The sequence below is a fragment of the Pseudophryne corroboree genome, chromosome 5 (assembly GCF_028390025.1).
Source record: "Pseudophryne corroboree isolate aPseCor3 chromosome 5, aPseCor3.hap2, whole genome shotgun sequence".
NCBI classification, from domain to species: Eukaryota; Metazoa; Chordata; class Amphibia; order Anura; family Myobatrachidae; genus Pseudophryne; species Pseudophryne corroboree.
The window spans coordinates 406,957,602-406,981,141 of record NC_086448.1 but is presented as its reverse complement, the minus strand read 5'-3'; the positions used below and the strand labels follow the sequence as shown (position 1 = coordinate 406,981,141).

The 23,540-nt window shown below is 45.8% G+C and overlaps 1 protein-coding gene across 6 annotated transcripts in view; it reads left to right on the top strand.

Moving 5' to 3' along the window:
* MARCHF6 (membrane associated ring-CH-type finger 6) overlaps nt 1-23,540 on the top strand; it is an 845,067-nt gene that overhangs the window by 684,208 nt on the left and 137,319 nt on the right. For 4 of the 6 annotated variants that reach the window (XM_063922758.1, XM_063922754.1, XM_063922753.1 and 1 more), the window contains one exon: nt 3,388-3,584. In XM_063922758.1, coding sequence (XP_063778828.1) covers nt 3,388-3,584 — 197 coding nt within the window. The remainder of the gene's footprint in view (nt 1-3,387; nt 3,585-23,540) is intronic. The other 2 variants (XM_063922757.1, XM_063922755.1) reach the window with 1 other exon arrangement.

The window sequence follows — 23,540 nt, the reverse complement described above, 5'->3', positions numbered from 1 at the left end:
GCTGGAAAAATGGTCCGGATCGCATCTTCAGATGCATCAGCGGATAACCCTGTCTCCAAGGACAAGGGTGTTTCTTCTGCGGTGGCTGCAAAGTACTCATCTACTAATGGGCCGCAGATTCGGCATTCAGGAAGGGTCCTGGTGACCAGGGATGCCAGCCTGAGAGGCTGGGGAGCAGTCACACAGGGAAAAAATTTCCAGGGAGTGTGATCAAGTCTGGAGAATTATCTCCACATAAATATACTGGAGCTAAGGGCAAGTTACAATGCTCTAAGCTTAGCAAGACCTCTGCTTCAAGGTCAGCCGGTATTGATCCAGTGGGACAACATCACGGCAGTCGCCCACGTAAACAGACAGGGCGGCACAAGAAGCAGAAATGCAATAGCAGAAACTGCAAGGATTCTTCGCTGGGCGGAAAATCAGGTGATAGCACTGTCACCAGTGTTCATTCCGACGCCCGGGAGAGTGGGGACTTCATCGGGAAGTCTTCCACATGATTGTGAACCATTGGGAAAGACCAAAGGTGGACATGATGGCGTCCCGCCTGAACAAAAAACTGGACAGGTATTGCGCCAGGTCAAGAGACCCTCAGGCAATAGCTGTGGACGCTCTGGTAACACCGTGGGTGTACCAGTCAGTGTATGTGTTCCCTCCTCTGCCTCTCATACACAAGGTACTGAGAATTATAAGACGGAGAGGAGTAAGAACTATACTCGTGGCTCTGGATTGGCCAAGAAAAAATTGGTACCCGGAACTTCAAGAGATGCTCACAGAGGACTCATGGCCTCTGCCGCTAAGAAGGGACCTGCTTCAGCAGGGACCCTGTCTGTTCCAAGACTTACCGCGGCTGCGTTTGATGGCATGGCGGTTGAACGCCGGATCCTGAAGGAAAAAGGCATTCCGGAGGAAGTCATTCCTATCCTGATCAAAGCCAGGAAGGAGGGGACCGCACAACATTATCACCGTATTTGGCGAAAAATTGTTGCGTGGTGTGAGGCCAGGAGGGCCCCCACGGAGGAATTTTAACTCGGTCGATTCCTGCATTTCCTGAAGACAGGAGTGTCTATGGGCCTCAAATTGGGGTCCATTAAGGTTCAGATTTCGGCCCTGTCGATTTTCTTCCAGAAATAATTGGCTTCAGTTCCTGAAGTCCAGACGTTTGTTAAGGGAGTATTGCATATACAGCCCCTTTTGTGCCTCCAGTGGCACCGTGGGATCACAACGTAGTGTTGGGATTCCTCAAATCACATTGGTTTGAACCGCTCAAATCTGTGGATTTGAAATATCTCACATGGAAAGTGACCATGCGGTTGGCCCTGGCCTCAGCCAGGCGAGTGTCAGAATTGGTGGCTTTGTCTTACAAAAGCCCATATCTGATTTTCCATTCGGACAGGGCAGAACTGCGGACTCGTCCCCAGTTTCTTCCTAAGGTGGTGTCAGCGTTTCACCTGAACCAACCTATTGTGGTACCTGCGGATACTAGGGACTTGGAGGACTCCAAGTTGCTAGACGTTGTCAGGGCCCTGAAAATATATGTTCCAGGACGGCTGGAGTCAGAAAGTCTGACTCGCTGTTTATACTTTATGCACCCAACAAGCTGGGTGCTCCTGCTTCTAAGCAGACGATTGCTCGTTGAATTTGTAGTACAATTCAGCTCGCACATTCTGTGGCAGGCCTGCCACAGCCAAAATCTGTAAATGCCCAATCCACAAGGAAGGTGGGCTCATCTTGGGCGGCTGCCCGAGGGGTCTCGGCTTTACAACTTTGCCGAGCTGCTACTTGGTCAGGGGAAAACACGTTTGCAAAATTCTACAAATTTGATACCCTGGCTGAGGAGGACCTGGAGTTCTCTCGTTCGGTGCTGCAGAGTCATCCGCACTCTCCCGCCCGTTTGGGAGCTTTGGTATAATCCCCATGGTCCTGACGGAGTCCCCAGCATCCACTTAGGACGTCAGAGAAAATAAGAATTTACTTACCGATAATTCTATTTCTCGTAGTCCGTAGTGGATGCTGGGCGCCCATCCCAAGTGCGGATTGTCTGCAATACTTGTACATAGTTATTGTTACAAAAATCGGGTTATTATTGTTGTGAGCCATCTTTTCAGAGGCTCCGCTGTTATCATGCTGTTAACTGGGTTCAGATCACAGGTTGTACAGTGTGATTGGTGTGGCTGGTATGAGTCTTACCCGGGATTCAAAATCCTTCCTTATTGTGTACGCTCGTCCGGGCACAGTATCCTAACTGAGGCTTGGAGGAGGGTCATAGGGGGAGGAGCCAGTGCACACCACCTGATCCTAAAAGCTTTTACTTTTGTGCCCTGTCTCCTGCGGAGCCGCTAAATCCCCATGGTCCTGACGGAGTCCCCAGCATCCACTACGGACTACGAGAAATAGAATTATCGGTAAGTAAATTCTTATTTTTTACCGGGTTGAATTACCTGGTCAGGCGACCCGCTAAATCGTCAAAGGACCTTTCACATCGCACACTGACCCGGTTCGACACGGCAATATGCCGTGTCGATACCGGGTTATTTGTGCGATGTGAAAAGGGTATAAGTCTAGTTATGACTTTGTAAGCTGCTTATTATTAAATGTGATAACATATTTTGGTTTCACCTGACTGATATTACAAATCATTTTATGAAAAGGTTTGGAATAAAATATTTAACATAACATCTATGTATACAGTATAGAGTTAATTTTTTTTCACCCTGCACCAAATCAGTAAGGAGAGCATATTTTAATTTTAAAGGGCAAAATTTATATGTGAAGTATCGATACAGATGTGTCTCCTACATCCTTGCTGTGTCCTTCTAGTCTCGCCTAGTCGTGAGCTCGTTTACTAATGCAGGGCATCTTTTTGTGCATTTTTCCCCCTGAAAATGTCTTATTCACATCACTATGCAAGTAAGATTTACAAGTAGACTCTGCTGACTAAAATTATATGTGGCATGCCTATATTCTGTGTGCGACTATGGCTGTATCTACATAGGATATGCATTTCGTATGCAGATACAGCTACAGTAGCACACAAAATATAGGCATACTGAATATAATTTTTATCAGCAGAGTCTGCTTGTGCATCTTATTCACATTGTAATTCGACAATAGAGGATTCCTGGTGTTAGCAGAGCTGACCAGAAACTGGCTTATTGAGGCTAGTTCAAGGGTGTCAAGCTCATGAGGACACATCTGTATATCACGTCTAAAATTTTGCCCTTCAAAAATAAAACATGCCCTTCTCACTGATTAGGTGCAGAATGAACACGAGTATACCAATATATTTTTTAAATTACTATTGTATACTATAAAAATAATTTTGCCATGTATTGTAAATACGTTGATTATCCCAAGAAGTACTAACATACATTTTTTGGTTGTTTTTAGTGTTTGCTGGACGCTGGCTAATGTCATTTTGGACTGGGACTGCAAAAATACATGAACTATACACAGCTGCATGTGGCCTCTATGTTTGTTGGCTAACCATTAGGGCAATAACTGTACTGGTTGCGTGGATGCCTCAAGGCCGCCAGGTGATTCTATTGAAAGTGAAAGAATGGTCTCTTATGGTGAGTCCATTAGAGGTAACATTTACACTTTTATTTTATTTTTTGCATGATCAATGCCTTATTTTTAAAAATGTGAAACCCATTTTGTGCAATGAAAGTACCATGTATAGAAAAAGAATTATTGTCTGTTAATTCCTACAAAGCAAAATGTGTTTTTTTACATTTTTAACTTTATGCGACTCTTCAGTACTTTATGGATTTTATATCATAATCATGAAATATATTTGTGAAAAATAGTTTAGGAAAAAAGTACAATGGTGGTGTCAATAGGGTAACACAAAGCCAAACATACAGATGTGTCCTCTTACATCCGTGCACTACAAGTCATGTTACACATAGTGTGTGAGTGCCGTGTGACTCTGTAGCGCAGAGCTACTTTTTTAGCATTTTTTTTTCTGTGAAAATGCGTCTTAGATGAAAATTAATGTCATCGTTCTCACAAGTGGCTTCTGCTGATAAAAATGATATGGAGCATGCCTATTTTCTGTGTGTGACTTCAACTGTATTTGCATACAAAATGCTATGCTACAGTGTTTTCATGGAAAACATTGTAACGTGGAATTTCTTCTTTCCATTGAAACTCTGGTATTTTCTCCAACGGTGATCTGGCGATGTAGTCCAGGCCCTGCAAATCTACTTGAACAAAACTTTCTCTGTTTGCCGCACATATTCTCTGCTTGTTCTCTATGACGCTCAGAAACGTGGTTGGACTGCTACAAAGCTGATCATTGATTGGTGGAACCGTTCCGTCATCGCTCAGGCCTATTCTACTGCTGGTAGACCGGCTCTGGACTGAGTTTTGCTGCATTCTGCTAGGGTACCCGTGTCTTCCTGGGCAGTATGGTATGGAGCTTCTGTGTAACAGGTCTGCCAGGCTTCTGCACACATTTTACTCGTTTTTATCATTTTCGTGTTCTTGCCTCCAGTGGCGCCTACTTTAAGCATACAGCTCTCTAGCCAGGAAGCCTGACCATTCTGTCCTCTGGGGGTCGGCTGTTGAAACAACCATCAGAAGTTCCAGTGCCTCTCAGCTGTGATAGGAGAAAAGGTGATTTTTGTTTACTTGCTGTTGTATACTTTTCTCTGAATCATGCTGGGAGCCACTGTGTTCCCTCCCCTACGCTCAGTCGTGTGGTGTTTTGTCTTGACCATCTTTTCCATACCATTTTACAATTTTATTGTCGTTCCAGTGGGTTCACGGGGTTACTGCTTCTCCTAGCCATGCTCTTTTAAAGTTATACTGGCATGCTGCAGGTTTTTGTTTTGTTTGTTTTTACCAGCTCCACGGTCCCAACCTACAACCTCATGGTCCAGTATCCCCCAGCCTGATTCAGAGAAAATGATTCAACGGTAATGATTTTGATAGTGTAAAAGTGCAAAAACTGGACAGTGGAACAATGGCGGCGAATGTTATGGAGTGACTAATCACGATTTACACTTTTCAGATCAGATGGACGTGTTTGGTATTAGAGGTTGCCAGGAGAACGTCTGATGCCAGAATGGACAGTACCTACAGTAAAGCATGAAGGTGGTGGTTTTATGCTGTGGGGCTGGTTCAGCTGGTTTGGCATGGGTCCACTCGTAAGGCATGTTCACATTAACTCGGAGTAGCATGAAGATGTTCTCGATAACTCTGTGCTCACAATATTGTCGCAGTTCTACGGAAACAACAAATGGTTTTATCAGGGTGACAATGCCACATGTTTCCAGGGTGACACTGGACTCGTTTACAGAAAATTTAGTAATGTGAATGGACTGGCAAGTTTAGAATTGAGAACCTCCCGGATGAATCGGAGCGACGGGTGCAATCTAGGCCGACTCGTCCTTCTTCCGTGTCACAGTTCGTCACTGTGCTTAAAAAATACTGCCTGCTGTGCCCGGGAACTTGTGGACAGTTTGCCAAGAAGGGTGTCACTCCGCATGGTGGACCCACAAAGGACTGACGTTAATAAAAATCTTGTTGATCTATTTGCTGTCGTTTTCTCCTTTATTTTACTTTGCCAGGCCTTCATTGCAAATACAGCCTTTAATAAATACTGATGATGAAAGTGATTAATTCAAAAGAAGATAAAATGATATCCACCAATTAATTTAATATCTAATATCTACTGTATGTGTTGTGAGGACCCGAAAGGAGGGTTGTATCCAACACAGAGGGTTACAAGTTTGGGATAGGCGGACAAGCCAGGTGCTTCCCTTACAGAGAGTAGTATATCAGTGTTCTAATTTGGGGAAAACTCTTTATTTTGTGCCAGGCATGGGTTGGTTGTTCAAAGATTCCAAGACCTCATGGTATGCTGGGAATTTGTCATGTGGTAGAGCAGTTATATATTCCTTGTAAGCAATGTACCACACTTCTGTTTTTAATTACCAATATTACCCCTCCTGCACTGTCGGTCATGTGGCTGGCAGGAGTAAAGTGTAGCCGTTCCCAGGATGGCACAATGAAGTACAGGGGTGGGCCTGTCTGTAGAGACTCGCACTACTTGACCTGGCTTTTAAACCTAAGTAATCCTGTAAGGGTGTATTGCAGTTCTATCCTGAACGAACAGTGGTAAGGTATTCACTTTAGTGGGAAAGGTATTTACATTGGTGGGTTAGGAACTACTTTCCATAGTCCTGTACTACCAAAACCTCTATCCCTGAATGACTAGTTGGGCCATGTCTTTTAAGCTGTATTTATTGTCTGTCTGTAAATTATCCAGTATTATTAACCAAAATTGCCTATACATGGCAATCCGTTAGTCAGATTTGCCTGTATGAGGAAAACTTTTAATTCAGTTCTAGTTTTTGAGGAGGCTGCAGACTTGGCTGCACACTTCTTGAAAGATGTGGGCCTGACCGGTGGTATATACGTTACTGTTTGGTGGTTACCCTCGAGGTGGCAGGTTGCACTTGGAATTTTAACTGATGATTCTACCATTATAGATGGCGCACTATTTAGGATTGTGGGTGACTCCATTTTCCTCCTTTCTATCAGCACATCTCTGTTGCAAATGGCAATTTTGTAGTCAGGATGTCCAGGTCAGCTTTTGTGTTTTGGACGAGGTCTAGAGAGGTAATGCAGACCTGATCGCTCGCTAGCGTTTTTTGCAGTGCTGCTATCAGGTCAGAACTACGCATGTGTATGCACCATATGCAGGTGCGTCGCATGGGTACAAAGCGGATCGCTGCTCAGTGTAGGGTTTGTGCTAAGAAACCATCCGCACCAGAGATCGCAAGGTGATTGACAGGAAGAAGGCGTTTGTGGGTGGTAACTGACCGTTTTCTGCACTAGTTTAATAAATGTTTTTATAATTGAACAAACCCCATATGTTGTGTATTACACATAAATATTCTCTTTAGTGGCAACCAGTTAACACCATACGGAAATCACTTCTGCTTATTGGTTTTTATCCAGGCTTGCTGGTACTTTGGCTCAGGTCCTGTTGATTCAGCAATCGGATGCCCTCTTGGTCCTTTACGCCTCATACCTCCAGGTGGTGTGTGGCTCGCTGGCTCACTTCTGCTCTCTGGTACTATGCTGACCCTTTGGTTTGGGACATGCTTTCAATGGGTGCATTCTCCACTGGCTGTTCCAGAGCCCATATTTCAGAGCCACATCTCCCATGCTTTGGCCACTGATGCTAGTTGTGGACATCAGCTTTTGTGCACGGCTTACCCAGTGTGTGACATCCATCCCCCATTGTTGACAATGAACATGTCTGCATGTGCAGAATATTGACATGTTCATTGTCGACATATGATGACTTTCTGCATTGACCAGCAGTAATTAGGCACTAGGTGGTTTAGGGATTAGGCATATTCACCACCAGAGACTGCGCTGGAATTCATTATCAGATAGCCGCCAGACCTAGAAGACAATACTGGAGCTGCCATACTATTTAAGTCACCGCTAGCCCACAAGGGACATTATATCGACACTGCGAGCATGTTGATCTTATGATCACATCAACATGGTGAAATATACCACACCCATCATATGTAAAAAAAAAAAAAATATATATATATATATATATATATATATATATATATATATATACATATATTATTGTGTGCGCGCGTGTGTGTGTGTATGTATGTGTGTGTATGTATGTATGTATATATATATATATATATATATATATATATATATATATATATACACGCACGTCCAATAGCCCGGCACTCCTAGTATAGTATTTGTATTATTTGCTGATGTGCCATCCTGGGGTACACGACCCTATGTGTATCAGCGGCAATAAGGGTAAACTCATATCCTTTAATCCTACGTTTCAGGCTGGGGTCTGTAGTCCGTTACAAATATCACTGAATATCTATCTGCACGTGTGTGTGTATATATATATATATATATATATATATGTATGTGTATATATATATATATATATATATATACCATATATTTATCCAGATCCAAATAGAAATCCAGAATAGAGGGCACTCACCAGTCCAACTTCATTAAAGAATTTATTGATACATCAGAGTCAGCATATAATGTCGACGTTTCGGCTTAGATAAGCCTTTCTCAAGACAGCCCAGGAGACATCTGCTCAGCATGCCAGGAACAAGCATACTGACACCCTCTCACAGGCTCCCTTATATTGTGCACATGCCTAATTAATTACCTTAATTACCGGAAATGAGTCACCTATCAATATATTAACCCAACAATACAATTATCACTTCAAATATCTATTAAGATATCCACCGTGTGTCACAATTGCATGGCATACCAATCCTCCGTATATATACTGCATGTGGTCAACTGCATGCTCAATCTTTATTAAAGTAATTACTGAGATTTCATAGTGGCCACGTTACCGGAAGTGTCTCCCCTGCGTTCCACCATACTCAGTGTGCGTCCCATTGCTCACAGTAGACGGCCTTACCGGAAGCGCGTCATATCGCGTACATCCGGTCCGTCCACAAGCCTCGCTATGCGTCACCACTCTCTGTGGCAGCCGGACGCGCATCACATCGCGCCCATCCGGTCACATGTGATATGCGTATCATAGCGGGATTGTTTGTTTGCGTTCCACATCCAATATATCCCGGAAGATTGTTAATTCAAAGAATACCTCCACATAACCACCCTTTAAGTGTAACATGTGGACCATGTCAAGCATTGTATCACGGTGTCTATCAAAACTGCATAAGGGAGCCCATAAGCCATCACCACACCACATTAAAATACTAAATACGTAACGACTCTAATGGAGCGCTAGTCATACACTATCCGGCCAACAGGTAAAGATCACCTGTTGGCCAAACGTGCATGTCAGCGAATCCATCTGGTGAAATATTAAAAGCTAATAAATAATCAAAAAAATCACTATTACAGGGTCCAGGATAGTATACTCATATATGACATAGGCTAGTATACTCATACATTATACTTCTCGCTAAAGATCAAATCAGGATCATACTGTTGTGATCTATTCCTTAATGGATAAAGATTTTCAACGGGTTGTTCTCATTTAAACCACGGGGTACAACCGTGTCAAGTGTGTAAATCCAGCGTGCTTCAAGTTTCTTCAAGGCAAGGGTTCGATCCCCACCTCTTGCTAATTCCGGGACTTGATCAATGACCATACAGCGCAAAGACGAGACCTGATGATTATACTGGAGGAAATGTTTAGCCACAGGTTTGTCGGTTTCCTTTGTTTCAATCGCCGACCTAATCGAGTATCTGTGGTTTGCCATTCTGTCCCTGAATGGCCTACTTGTCATTCCAGTATAATATAACCCACACGGGCAAATCAACACATACACAACAAAGGCGCTGGTACATGTAAGATTATGGCGAATCTTAATTTTAGTACCATTATGCGGATGTCGGATTTCTCTTCCACTTAACATCGAGTTGCAGGTAGTGCATCCTTTACATTTAAAGCAACCTGTTCTACCCGATCTTAACCAGTGTGAGGAAGTCTTCATCGGTTGCATAGTAGGTCGCATTAGTAGCTGGCGTAGATTTGGACCTCTTTGATATGCTCTCATCGGGGGTCTGCTGCCCCTGAGGTTCAGTTGTGGATCCGATGTCAGCATTGGCCAGTACTGATTATAGATGTCACCAGTGGTATGTGAAGTATGGTCATATGTGCTCACGTGTACCATGCGATCATTTCTCACAGATTTATCCGCTTTGCTTAGTGGATTTCTGAAGCGATGGTATGCTTTTTTAATACACCTGTTTAGGGTGGTTGGTGAGTACCCTCTTTGCAAAAATCTGGTCTTCATCTCCTCTATCTGTAGTTAAGCAAGTTCATGTGAGGAATTTATTCTAAGGACTCTCAAGAACTGAGATATTGGTAAACTTTCCTTTAGCGTTGGTGGGTGTTGTCTTGTAGCTAATAAAGTAGTATTCCGATCAGTTGCTTTTCGGTACCAAGTCCAGTACCCTCTCTCCATACTTTAACATCCAAAAATGTCACTACAGTCTGATCCATAGTAAAAGTCAACCTAATAGGCCCCTCCAATTTATTGAGGCTACCTATCATATTGATCAATTCGTCCCTTGTGCCAGCCCAGAGTATAAAAATGTCGTCAATAAACCTCATATACCTAATTAAATTGGATGCATATTGCGACAATATATATTTACATTCATATACCGCCATATATAGATTGGCATATGCTGGTGCCAGGTTCGAGCCCATAGCCGTGCCGTTGGCTTGGGCAAAAATAATCCATACCATACATAAAATAATTATGTTTCAAGACCAATGTAATCAGATCAATAAGGAATCCTATCGGTGTTTTTTTATGTTGGGATTCAATTAGGTGTTCAATTGCCTCAATCCCCTCTATGTGTGGTATTACCATGTATAATGATTGTACATCTAGTGTTACTAACCACACTTCTGAATCTGGTAGCACAACATCCTTAATTTTAGACAAAAAATCAGATGTATCCCGCACATAGCTGCTAGTTTTACATACCAATGGTTGTAGGAATTGATCAATATAGATGGCAAGTGGTTGGAGAAGCGACCCCTTGGCCGAGACTATCGGACGACCCGGTGGGTCTTTTAACTGTTTATGGACCTTAGGAAGGGTATATAGTATCGGTGTAACCGGATGTTCAACTTTAAGAAATGCAACTGTAACCTCATCAATCCAACCTGCCCTAAATCCTAAATCTATAGTCTCATCAATAATTTTTTTGTAAGTATTTGTGGGATTACCCTTCAACCTAACATATGTACATTCATCAGATAGTTGGCGTCTTACCTCTTTGTCATATTCACACCAGTCCTGAACCACCACCGCCCCGCCTTTATCAGCGGGGCGTATGGTGATGGTCTTATTATCCCTTAAGGATTTTAATGCGGTTCTTTGTTCAGCTGACAAATTATAGTACCTAGGCGAATTTCTCATCTTATAGCCGCCAGACCTAGAAGACAATACTGGAGCTGCCATACTATTTAAGTCACCGCTAGCCCACAAGGGACATTATATCGACACTGCGAGCATGTTGATCTTATGATCACATCAACATGGTGAAATATACCACACCCATCATATGTAAAAAAAAAATAATATATATATATATATTATTGTGTGTGTGTGTGTATGTATGTGTGTGTGTATGTATATATATATATATATATATACGCGCGCACACACGCGCACGTCCAATAGCCCGGCACTTCTAGTATAGTATTTGTATTATTTGCTGATGTGCCATCCTGGGGTACACGACCTTATGTGTATCAGCGGCAATAAGGGTAAACTCATATCCTTTAATCCTACGTTTCAGGCTGGGGTCTGTAGTCCGTTACAAATATCACTGAATATCTATCTGCACGTGTGTGTGTGTGTATATATATATGTATGTATATATATATGTATATGTATATGTATATATATATATATATATATATATATATATACAAAAAACAAATGAGCACGGAGTGTAAGTAAGCAGTTAAAAGGATTTAATTAACAGCATCTGCATACATACAGTACATCTTAGTAAAGAACAAGCGGCTCGATGTTTCACACACGGGCGCCTCCGGACAGCACCAGGGGAGCGGCCGCTGGTCACAGCTAATTCACCGATCTCTTACTCTGGGCCTCACAGGATCAGGTCAACAAAGATGTGATTACATCCAACGTCCAATTACCACGCCAACATGTTTCGTCCTAGAGACTTCGTCAGGGCTTGTCACTACGACTACGAACCGTCCCTTACATTCTCTACATTTGAGGTCCATATTATACTCCTCTACCAACCTACTAATCTTTGAGTTGCTGTCATTTACTGCATTTTGCAGCCTTATCCTGTTTTACCAAATGACCTTTGCTATAGCAGCAGGATAAGGCTGCAAAACGCGTCAGTTGTGCTTCCTGGTCAACTACATCATATTGGATGGATCCAACTTTTGCCTGAACCACCCGGGACCTTTCTAACTTCACTGGACTTATTCTAAGGGATTGGATTACATTTTAAGGACACCGTAATTCTGGTAAATTGCCCAGTACAAACATCATACAGTAATTTTAATGTGCAATGGGATTGCAGGTTGGGGTTGGACTTAATGTAAACTAACTTTAATCCTAAACTTCGTCCCCTGCGATTTGGGTAGAGAAAGCCGGCGGTCAGTATCCCGACCGTGACATCCTGATGTCAGAATCCCGACAGGGGAAGGTAAGTATACTTACCTTCCCCAAATGTTCCCCTAACCATCCCTCCCCGCAGCCTAAACCTAAAACCTGCAACCTAAACCTCCTGGTGAGGTGCCTAACACTGACTCACCCCCTCCCCCTCACTGCAGCCTAAACCTAAAGCCGCAGCCTAACCCTAACCCCCCCTGCAGCCTAAACCTAGCCTCCTCCCCCTTACTCCCATCCTCATTTGGGATGCCGGTGTCAGAATTCAGAGTAGTGTCGGGAACCTAGCGTCAGTATTTTGACTGCTGGGATCCCAACGCCAGGATCTTGACCGGATCACTCCTGCAACCCTATAATGCTGGCCTTCTTTAGGGCATGTTTTAGGTAAACTGCTAAACAAATGTCATCACACATCTAGCCTCTACACCAAGCACTGCAATATGTCTGGCGTGAGTGACCTGTTAATTTCCTGGCAGCTCTGCTAACATCCGGCGTCTTTTTCTGCCAAAAAATGCGTTTTATTTGCTGTTTCCAGAAAAACACTATCATAGCAGTTTGAACCACAGTTTCACACAGAATATAGGCATGCTGCATATCATTTTAATCAGCAGAGTCTTTTTGTGTGTCTTATAGCTGTGCAAGTAAGACACATTTTTGGGGGGACATCTAGCGTTAGTAAACGCGCTCATGACTAGGCATGACTAGAAGGGCTGTTTAACGTAACTGCAGCAAGGATGTAGGAGGACAAATCTATAGCTAGGTTGATGTGTGCTTGCTAGTAGCAGTGCAGTGTGAGTACAGCGGCAGTAGAATCTGTGTTCGGCTCGACGATTACAGCTGCATCAACAGGGGGTGAGGTGGCCAGCTTTTGATACCCCGAGGAACCTGCACACACTGTTGCCCTTATAGAGGGTGCCAGTGGTTAGTGTAGTCCCTGATGGTGGCCACCATTTTGCTGGGTCTTTTCGGTGGCTCCCCTCCCATATCAGGAAGGTAGTGCGTGCGGTTAATGCTGCCCATGTAATGCGGACTAATGTTTTCCCCAACAAGGAAAAGTTCACTGTGTCAGTGGAGAATAGAAGGGGCTGAGCTTCAGACACTGCACTGCTCCTTTTGCAGTTACACAGTCCGGGAGTCCTGGTTACAGCAGTAAAAGGGCCCGAATTATTCTTACCCAGACTTCCACAAGGAAAAGGTCTTTGAATCTGATATCTGCTTCTACATAAATGGGTCCAAGTTATTTGGTCCTCCTTTCACCGTGGGACATCAACTACAGATCAGTCTGACAAGAGCCGCTTCTTCCCCGGCAGAGGTTCAACTTCTAAGGGCAGTATTTTATTCTAGTGCCAACCGTGCATGGGGGCCAGGGCTCCTAGAAAGCCAGTTGAAGTGCGGTTCAGAGACCGTTGGGTGGAAGTTCAGATGATTTGGTGCTGGATATCATTTCCACAGGTTACATCATTGACTTTAGGGGTCTTCCACCACGGCGGTTTTCCGACGATGCTTTTCCTGGGATGTGGAGTAGAGGCTGATATTGGACCAGGTTATCATTTAACCCCTTTCGGACGGTGTCCGTGTTCCGGCACAAATGCTAAAATGGAAACTGAGGTTTTTATTCCTACTTGTTCATTGTTCAGAAGCTGAAATTCTCCTTCCGACTGATATAAAATTTTCTGCAGCAGGATACATTGGCTTCCACAGAAAAACATTGGCGTATAGAGTGGATCTTGATCCGGAAGCACCAACAGGCTAAAGTTTTAGCCACATGCTGTGGTTGAGGTCATGGACAGTGGATCTGAACTCCAACCTTGGAGGTATCCCCTTCACTGGGGACATTATGTTTGGGGTAGCCCTAAATAAAATAATGTCTGAAATAGCAGCCGCTAAGACGGCTTTTCTCCCCACTACTAATCCTTCTGCACAGTAGGCAATAAGTACCACTTTCCATTCATTTCGGCCTCAAGGGAATGCAAAAGGTCAGGCATACCCAAGACAATCTCATGCTACCAAAACCACAAAGCCCAAGGCCAAACCATCCTGGGCAGCCCGTCAGACTGCTTCAAAACATGTTCAATGCACTATTTCTCACACTACCTCTAGTACAGAACAGGCCTGTTCAAGTATGATCAGAATACGCCACTACAGTGGCATACATAAATCATCAGAGCAGCACTCGAGGCCGCATAGCAATGATGGAAGTGTCAAAAATCCTTTGTTTGGCAGAACACCATCTGCCAGCCATATCGGCAGTGTTCATTCCGGGTGTCCTAAACTGGGAAAAGGACTTCATCAGTTGCCAGGACAAGCACACCGGAGAGTGGAGTATTCATCCAGAAGTCTTTTGACTCCTAGTGGACAGGTGGTATCTAACTGACGTAGGCCTCATGGCGTCTCGACATAGTCACAAGGTTTCAGTTTTCAGTTCAAGTACCAGCGATCCTCAAGCAGTGTTCATGGACGCACTGGCTGTTCTATGGATTTTTTGGCTGCCCTACGTGTTCCCTCCAGTGTCTCTTGCCCAGGGTACTATGGAAGTTCAATCAAGGAGGAATACTACTTCTAGTCGCTCTAGAGTGGCCTCGACGACACTGGTTCTCAGACCTGCATTGTCTATCCACGAAACACCCCCTTCTACTTCCTCAGCGCCCGGACCTCCTCGCATGGTCCTTGTCTTTGCCCAGACCTGGCCAAACTGGCCTTGACAGTGTGGCTTTTGAAGCATCACTCCTGACGGCCAAAGGATTTCCGAGGCTGTTATGCGAACGATATGAAGGCCCGCAAACCGGCATATGCCCGGATTTAATACAAGTTCTGGAATTCTTACTTCACCTGGTGTGCTAATAAGAATTATGCTGTCTCTACGTTCAGAACTCCCAGAATCTGTTTTTTCTGCAACGAGGCCTTGACTTAGGTCTCAGTCTGGCCTCCCTCAAGGTTCACATATCTGCCTTGTCGTATGGTTTCAGAGAAAAATTGTGTCTATACCTGATGTTCATACTTACACCCAAGGCGTACTTAGAATTCAGCCTCCCTATGGCCCTCCTTTGGCTTCATGGGATTGACTGTTGTACTGAAAGCGCTGTAAGAGTTTCCAATGAACCTCCTGAGTCGTCGGACCTTAAATGGCTCACGGCCATGGTCCTGTCCTTGCTGGCCTATTGCCTCAGCAAGACAGGTGTCAGACCTAGGCGCCTTGTCCTGTCGTCCGCCCTATTTGATTATTCACAGTGACCGGGCAGTTCTACAAACTCAACCGGGTTGTTTGCTTAAGGTGGTGTCATCTTTTCACCTTAACCAAGAGATTGTGGTTCAGGTCTTTATCTCTACAGACTTTTCTTCCAAAGAGTGTTCTTTGGATGTGGTAAGGGTTCTCCGTATTTATATGGAGAGGACTGTCTCTATCAGGAGGTCAGATTCCCTTTTTTGTACTGTTTGGTTTCCACAAACATGGCTGGCCTGCGAATAAGCAAACCTTGGACGCAGGGTTCTCATACCTGCTAAGGCGCGTCCCTTCCCTTGAGGAACTGCTTTAGGACATCTCCGATGTTTTTTCTGTGGAAACCAATGTATCCTGCTGCAGAAAAGGAGATTTATGGTAGATTTAACATTAACTCTTTCTGCGAGGTACATTGGTTCCACAGGGGCCCCACCCTGACGCACCTTTCTTCTATGGGTTTGTATGGCATTAGCCGCTAGTACCTTCTCCGGTCGTGAGAATGTGGTTCTATGTGACTAACATCTGCCTTCTCTATTGCCTGCTCCTGCATTAGATTGGTTAACAAAACTGAGCTTTCAGTACCTGGAGGTGGGGTTTATAGGGGAGGCCCCAATGCATCCTTGGACAGCCTAAAGCTTTAGCTTGTTGGTGCCTCTGGATCAAGATCCACTCTACTCCCCGATGTTTACCTGTGGAACCAATGTACCTTGCAGAAAGAGGGTTAACAATGGTAAGTCTACCATAACTTTCCTTTTTGCTCATTGGACACCAGGTTGTAAATGGATCATTTTCAACTGGAATGTCTTTGATCAGTGATCCAAAACATGGAGGCCAACAAGTTTTTGATGTCACTAGACATCAGGGAAGTGTCTATATTTCGATTTTGGCAGGTCACCATTCTCTCCTTCGTTTTACAGTCAAATCCAATCACTATCAATACCAGGCCTTATCATTAAGCATAGCAATGACTACGTTTTTACCAAGAGCATACCATTAATGGCGAGCTTACTATGCAAGGAAGGTATCAGGATCATGCCTTACCAGCTTTACGGTTACAAAAGCACCAACAGATTCAGGCTATGGCATGGCTGCATGGGCACACGCGCCACGTCTAGGCGCGCATTTGCCTTAGCATACCACCCATGTATTCCTATGGGTGCACGTACTTTTACGTACATCCTAGTCACAGGCACAGTTGTGATAAGCTGCAGGCTAGATGAGCGTTGGTACATTTGTAGAACCCTACAGAAATAGGTCACTATGGTACTGTCGGTGCTGCTTTCATCGATCCTGTTGTGCATGAAGTTGTTGGACACGATGGTCTCCACCATCGAGACCTTTCGGTATAGCAGGTTCCACTAGGGAGAATTTTCAGTGGTACATTATGCAAAATTAGGACAGGATGCTCAGCATTCCTCTCATATCAGTTTCCCATTCTGTTCGACAGCACTCGTCAATTTCTCCATTCACGACTGTTTTGCAGTCATCTCCACGGACGATCCTTTGTCACTACAGATTGGGTCATTGTGCCCACAGACATGAGTCTCTTAAGATGGTATGCAGTTACATTACTTCTGCTTCAAGGCCTTTAGTCACCATCGGAGATACTGTAGCTCTGCCTATCAATGTTCTCAAGCTCTGAGCCATCTTTCTAGCTCTTAGGGGTCCAGGACATCCTTCTCAGCTGTCCAGTTTGTATTCAGTCAGACAACTCCATGGAGAATTATATATATCATCAGGGATGCACAAATGGTACCACACCAATGGCGGGGGTAGCCCAAATCCTCTCCTGGGCAGAGACCTTTCTTCCAGCGCTCTCAGCGGTGTTCATACCAGAAGTAGAAATGCAGACTTCTTCAGCTGAACCACACTTCTCCAGTGGGGATGCGGTCAACATCCCGCCGGACGGAATCCCGGTGGTCGAAATACCGACGCCGGAATCCCGACCAGCACAATCCCGACATATTCTCCCTTCGTGGGTGTCCACGACACCCATAGAGGGAGAATATAATAGTGTAGCGAGGCACCGTGCCCGCAAGAGGTTGCTTTCCGCTCGCCACCCCTGTCCGGATTGTGTGGTCTGGATTCCGGCGTCTGTATTTCGACCGCCGGGATCCCGTCCAGAGGGATTACGTACTGATCCCCTCCAGTGAAGTGGTGTGTCACCCCAAAGGTGTTCCAGCAGTCAGTCCGGAAGGGGGGCCTTACGCAAGTGGTTCTCATAGCCTCTCGACACATCTTCAATGTTCCATGGTTTTATGTGAAAACCAGGAACCCAGTGGCTTTCGCAGTGGATTCCATGACAGTTCCGTGGGAATTTGATCTAGCGTATTTGTGTCCACCTATCCCAGTGTTGCCTCATGTCCTGAAGCGCATCGAGGAGCAAAGGGTGACTAATCCTCGTGGCTCCAGACTGGCTACTCAGGTCATGGTACGCCGACATTTTCAAATTCTCAGTAGGTCTCGGGTGACGTATTCCAATTTGGGCAGACCTGCTGCAACAAAGACTGTTTCTGCATGAAAACTCTGTTACAAAAGCCGGAATAATCTGTCTCTGCTAGACGTAGTTAACGCTCTGTGGCTTATGTTGTACAAGACTTCTGTCTGCCGCATAGATTCTGATTGTTCTTTGCGACGCGCATAACTGTGGTTGGCCGGCTACAAAGCTGTTGAATCCGCTCACCCTTCACTTGAGCGTATTCCAATTCAGGGTGACAAACACCAAACCAGGGGTCAGCGCATTCTACTAGGGCAGTGGCCACCTTCTGGGCAGTGCGGCACTGTCCTTTGTCCATACTATACATTTACTCGTTTTTTACAATTTTCATGTTTTTAATTTTGGCGACGACCACTTGAGCAAACAGATCTACAGTAAGGCAGCCTGAGCATTCCCTTCCCTAGGGGCAGCTGTTATATGTCCCATGGTCCAGTGTCCTATCAGGAAAGAGAGGATTTTTGGTCACTTGCCGTTGAATTATTTTCTTTGAAGCGTGCTGTGGGACACTGCGCTCCCTCCCTCACGTTCAGTCATGCAGGGCTTTGGTTCTTGGCTGTCTTTCCCCTCTTGGTTTGTTTTATTATTCTAACAGTTTCACTGGGATTCTGCTACTCCTGACCGGATTTGTATTTTTAATTTCTGCTGCGGGGTACACTGGGCTCCACAAGGAATGGACAATGGGGTTGTAGAGTAGGATCTTGATCCGAGGCACCAACAGGCTCAAAGCTTTGACTGTTCCCAGAATGCATAGCGCCGCCTCCTATATCACCCCGCCTCCCTGCACAGGATCTCAGTTTTGTAGTTGGTGCTGCAGTAGCAGGCACTTAACAGAGGGGCTGCTCCAGACAGCCCTAAGAAGAGCTTTTTTTCTGAGGAAAAAAGTGAAGACTTCAAGGGCAGCAGCAGTGTTACATGTCAGTGGACATTCACGGCTGCAGCTCCGTCTCTCCCCAGCGGCGCTGTACACTCCCGAGCCCTGGTTGCCGGGTAACTACAGCAGGAGTCTCCGGTTTTCTTCTTGTCAGGCACACACGATGGGGGCTCTCCGGGATCGCGTGGCCGCGCTTCAGGAGGTGGTAAGTGGGTCCCGCTTGAAGGACCCGGTCTTTATCGCGATCCGGCGCGGTCATTGGGAAGCGGACCGCGCGCACTGGCGGTGGACACTGTGGCAGTACAGGCGATCTCACTAGATCACCAGGGCATGGAACAGGTCAGGTTTTCTCTATAAACCGTTTTATTAGAGCCCGCAGTACCCGGTGGTTTTGCCAGCAGGGGGATAGAGCTTGGACCTGAAGCCCCTCCCCCAGCCCCAGGGCGCCATTTTCTGCAAATGTTCCCGCCCTGGAGCTGCATATCTGTCTCTCCCTCACTCCCTGGCAGTGTCTGCAGCGCCATTATCCCTCAGCTCACTGTTCCTGGGAATGCTTGGGCAAATCCTCCTATGTAAAGCCGCCTGGTGGTCAGTGCTGTGACTTTACAAGACACATATATTGGTAGATGCTCAATTAGCTTAGTGATATCATTCAGGTGCTCGAAAGGGAGGGGTATTTCCAAGCAAAAAAATTTCATTTCATTTCGTATCACTTTCTCTATAGCTTCGGCTTCCTAAATACTAATTTATTAACACTATAGTTTTTTCACTGTTATGCTATGCTGGGCTTTCTGGCTTATGCTGGTGTTTTGGGGTGCCACACCATGCACCTAGATATAGCGCTAGGGACCCCAAATATACAGAGACGCCTTGATGCGGCTTTGGAGTTTTTTCACACATTTGCGCAAATATGTGTAACGAAGATCTCTGAATTCTGTTATCATGTGGAATTTATATCTGGTTACGGTTATGATTCAGGGTGCTGGGGAAACAAATGGCTTTTTTTCTTACTTTACAAGACACTTAAGTATTCTACCTGCCTTTTTTAGTCCGTGTTAGTTAAGAAAGAGTGCACTTAGTAAGGGTTTCCTAGTACAATTACCCTGTGATATACATCCAGTTCTTACTGTGTACTGTTATATCTATTGTTATGTAGCTGTGTAAGCCTAGTCCAGTGCAGTATTATTGTTAGTAATAACCTCTGCATTGTACAGACTGTGACTATTTGTGTGTGCATTTGATAGCTGAGTGGTGTCCATTTCGTGTCTTTCACTCAACCTGCTATCCCTATATTCTATAACCTGAGGAGGCTTGGTGCGTCAGGTTTTATCTAATATAGGATTTTCACAAAGATATACTGTATTACGTAGTTTTCTCTGTGATTTAGTCACCATATCTCTCCTTTATCTCTGGTGGTGCTGACTACACTGCGCAGGGGTTTGAGCTAGAGGTATTGTGCTGCTGACAAATTGTACTGTGTTACCTGATACTGCAAGTTAAATCATGTCTGCTTCTGAGGGTAACGGTTCTGGGGCTGAACACACTGCCGGTGTTGCTGAAGCCGCAGATAGCTATGAGGAGAATATAGCAGCTTTGCGCTCTGGTTCTGGGGGCTCCTTGCCCCCCAGTGGGACGGTGGCAACGGGGGCAAATAATGACCCGCTGTGGGCCGCTTTTTCCACGCTTCTGCATCATAAACTAACACCCCCTATGGGACCCCTAATGCCGGTGCAACCGTTTGTGGTCCCTGCAGCTAACCCGCCGTGGGCGGACGATTTATCTGCTCAAATAAAGACGTTGAACCAGTCCCTGACTACTACAAAGTCTGACCGTCGCTCGCCTACGTCCAAGGGGTCCTCTAAGCGAGCGCTTGTCTCACAATCCACTGCTGTCACTGACACCTCATCGGATGAAGACGGCACTTACACTGACCCCACAGGTTCTGACTCAGATACGGCTGATGGGGAGGGTGGTTCACATGTGGATGTTCCTGATCTTTTGGAGGCTATTAAGTTAATTTTACAGATTACGGATGATACCGTGCCATCGTTCCTCCTAAGAAACCAGATAGGTTCAAGCGTCAGAAGGTGATTAAACAAGTTTTACCTCACTCTGACCACCTAATTGATATACGTCAGGAACCCTAGGAAAACCCGGGTATGAAGTTTTGGCTCAAAAGAAGATGCTGGCTCGCTATCCCCTCGCGCCGGAGCTGTCTAAGAATTGGGAAACGCCTCCTCCAGTGGACTCACATGTGGCTAGGATGGTGGTTTCCTCAGCTCTACCGGTCACCACAGTCACGTCTCTAAAAGAGCCTACGGATAAATGTGTGGAGGGTTGTCTGAAAGCGATTTACACCCTCACGGGTGCTGTACAAAGGCCCACTATTGCAGCTACTTGGGCTGCAGAGGCCATTGAAGCATGGGCATTGGAGTTAGATGCTGAAATCTCCTCTGACCATGCTAGACAATGCTTGTCTTATATTGTCACAGCTTCTCGTTATATTAAAGAGTTGGCTTCTGATGCCGGTATCCTGGCAGCCAAGCCCTCTACTACGTCAGTCCTGGCTCGCTGGATATTGTGGCTGAGCTCCTGGTCTGTGGATCTGGACACTAGAAAAACCCTGGAGGTACTCTCTTTTAAGGGAGATTTTCTGTTTGGGGAGGATTTAAATAAGATTGTGGCTGAATTGGCTACTGCCAAAACTGCCTGTCTGCCAAGTACTGCTCCTTCTGTGTCGAAGGCTAAAGGTACTTCCTTTCGCCCCTTACGTCCTTCAGGTAAAGCTAAAGGTCAGGCGTACAACAAGCAGGCCCACACTTCCAAACCTGGTAAGCCTAAGCCCAAAAGAGCCTGGGCGGCCCGTCAGCCAGCTTCCAAGACAGATAAGCCTGCCGCATGATGGGGCGGGCCTCCCTCTGGGGGATCCCAGGGTGGGGGGCCGGCTTCTAGGGTATATCCAGGAATGGTTGAATACCACTTCAGATGCCTGGGTATGGGAAGTCGTCACTCAAGGTTACGCCATAGCCTTCAAAAACCGCCCCCCTCATCGATTTTGCCAGACAGATGTCCCGTTAGACAAGACAAAGGCAAACACTCTACATTCGGTGGTACAAACCCTCCTGGATACAGGAGTCGTAGTACAGGTGCCTCTTGCGCAGAGGGGCCGGGGGTACTATTCTCCGCTGTTTCTAGTCCCGAAACCGAATGGGTCCTCCTGGCCCATTCTCAACCTCCAGGCATTGAACAGGTGTGTGAAGGTTTCCAAGTTCCGGATGGAAACCTATCGCTCTATAGTTCTGGCCTTGGAACCTGGGGACTTCTTGGTCTCCCTGGATATACAGGATGCTTACCTGCATATTCCTATAGCAGTGTCTCATCAGCAATACCTGAGATTTGCGATGGGCAACTGCCATTACCAGTTTCGGGTGTTACCTTTTGGTTTAAGAACGGCTCAGCGAGTCTTTACAAAAGTCATGGCGGTGATGACGGTGGTACTCCGCCGTCAAGGGGTCAGGATACTGCCGTATTTGGACGACTTGTTAATCCTGGCAAATTCCCCAGAACTTCTGCGTCATCTAGATGTGACGGTCCGGTTTCTGCAAGCCCACGGGTGGCTCATCAACTGGAAGAAGTCATCCTTGATCCCTGCTCAGAGCATGGTGCCTCTAGGAGCACTATTGGACACTCACAACCAGCGGTTGTTCCTCTCTCAGGAGAAAATCCTGGAACCTCAGGACAGGATTCGTTGCTTCCTATCTCGTCCGCAAGTGTCGATACATTCGGCGATGCAGGTGCTGGGCCTCATGGTGTCAGCATTCGACATGGTGGAGTGCGCTCAATTTCACTCTCGCCCTCTCCAGAGGCTGATTCTAGCCAAATGGGACGGCCTGCCTCACCGGATCAGGTCTCAAATGATCTCATTGACTCCGGAGGTCCGTCTGTCGCTGCTCTGGTGGCTCCGGGACCAACGACTGTGCAGGGGCCGTCCGTTCTGGATATCCCACTGGGTCCTGTTGACGACAGATGCCAGTTTAAGAGGTTGGGGCGCGGACTTTCTCAGTCGTCAGGACGTGCATGCCGGCGAGTGGGGCCTCCATCCAGAAGTGTTTCAACTCCTAGTGGAAAGGTGGGGCCTGACTCTTGAAGCTTCCGTCTTAAGGGCTAAAGGGTTTTCTGAAGCGGTCATTCAGACTACGTTGCGGGCCCGGAAACCGGCTTTGGCTCGGATTTACTATAAGGTCTGGCATTCTTACTTTGTTTGGTGCGCATCTAACGATTATGACGCTTCCAAGTTTAGTATAGCCAAGTTGTTTGCTTTTCTTCAACAGGGCCTGGACTTAGGCCTGCGTCTGGCCTCCCTCAAGGTTCAAATATCTGCCTTGTCGGTGTGGTTTCAGCGAAAAATTACGACCTTACCTGATGTACATACCTTTACTCAGGGCGTGTTGCGTATCCAACCTCCCTATGTCCCGCCTGTGTCTCCCTGGGACTTGTCGTGGTTTTGGAGGCATTACAAGAGTCTCCGTTTGAACCTCTTGGTTCAGCTGACCTTAAGTGGCTTTCCCTTAAGGTGGTGTTTCTGCTGGCTATTGCTTCAGCTAGAAGAGTGTCGGATTTGGGTGCCTTGTCCTGTAGTTCCCTATTTATGATATTTCACCGTGACCGGGCGGTTCTTAGGACTCGTCCCGGCTATCTACCTAAGGTGGTTTCTTCGTTCCACCTTAATCGGGAGATTGTAGTTCCGGCACTTGTTTCTCCTGATCTGTC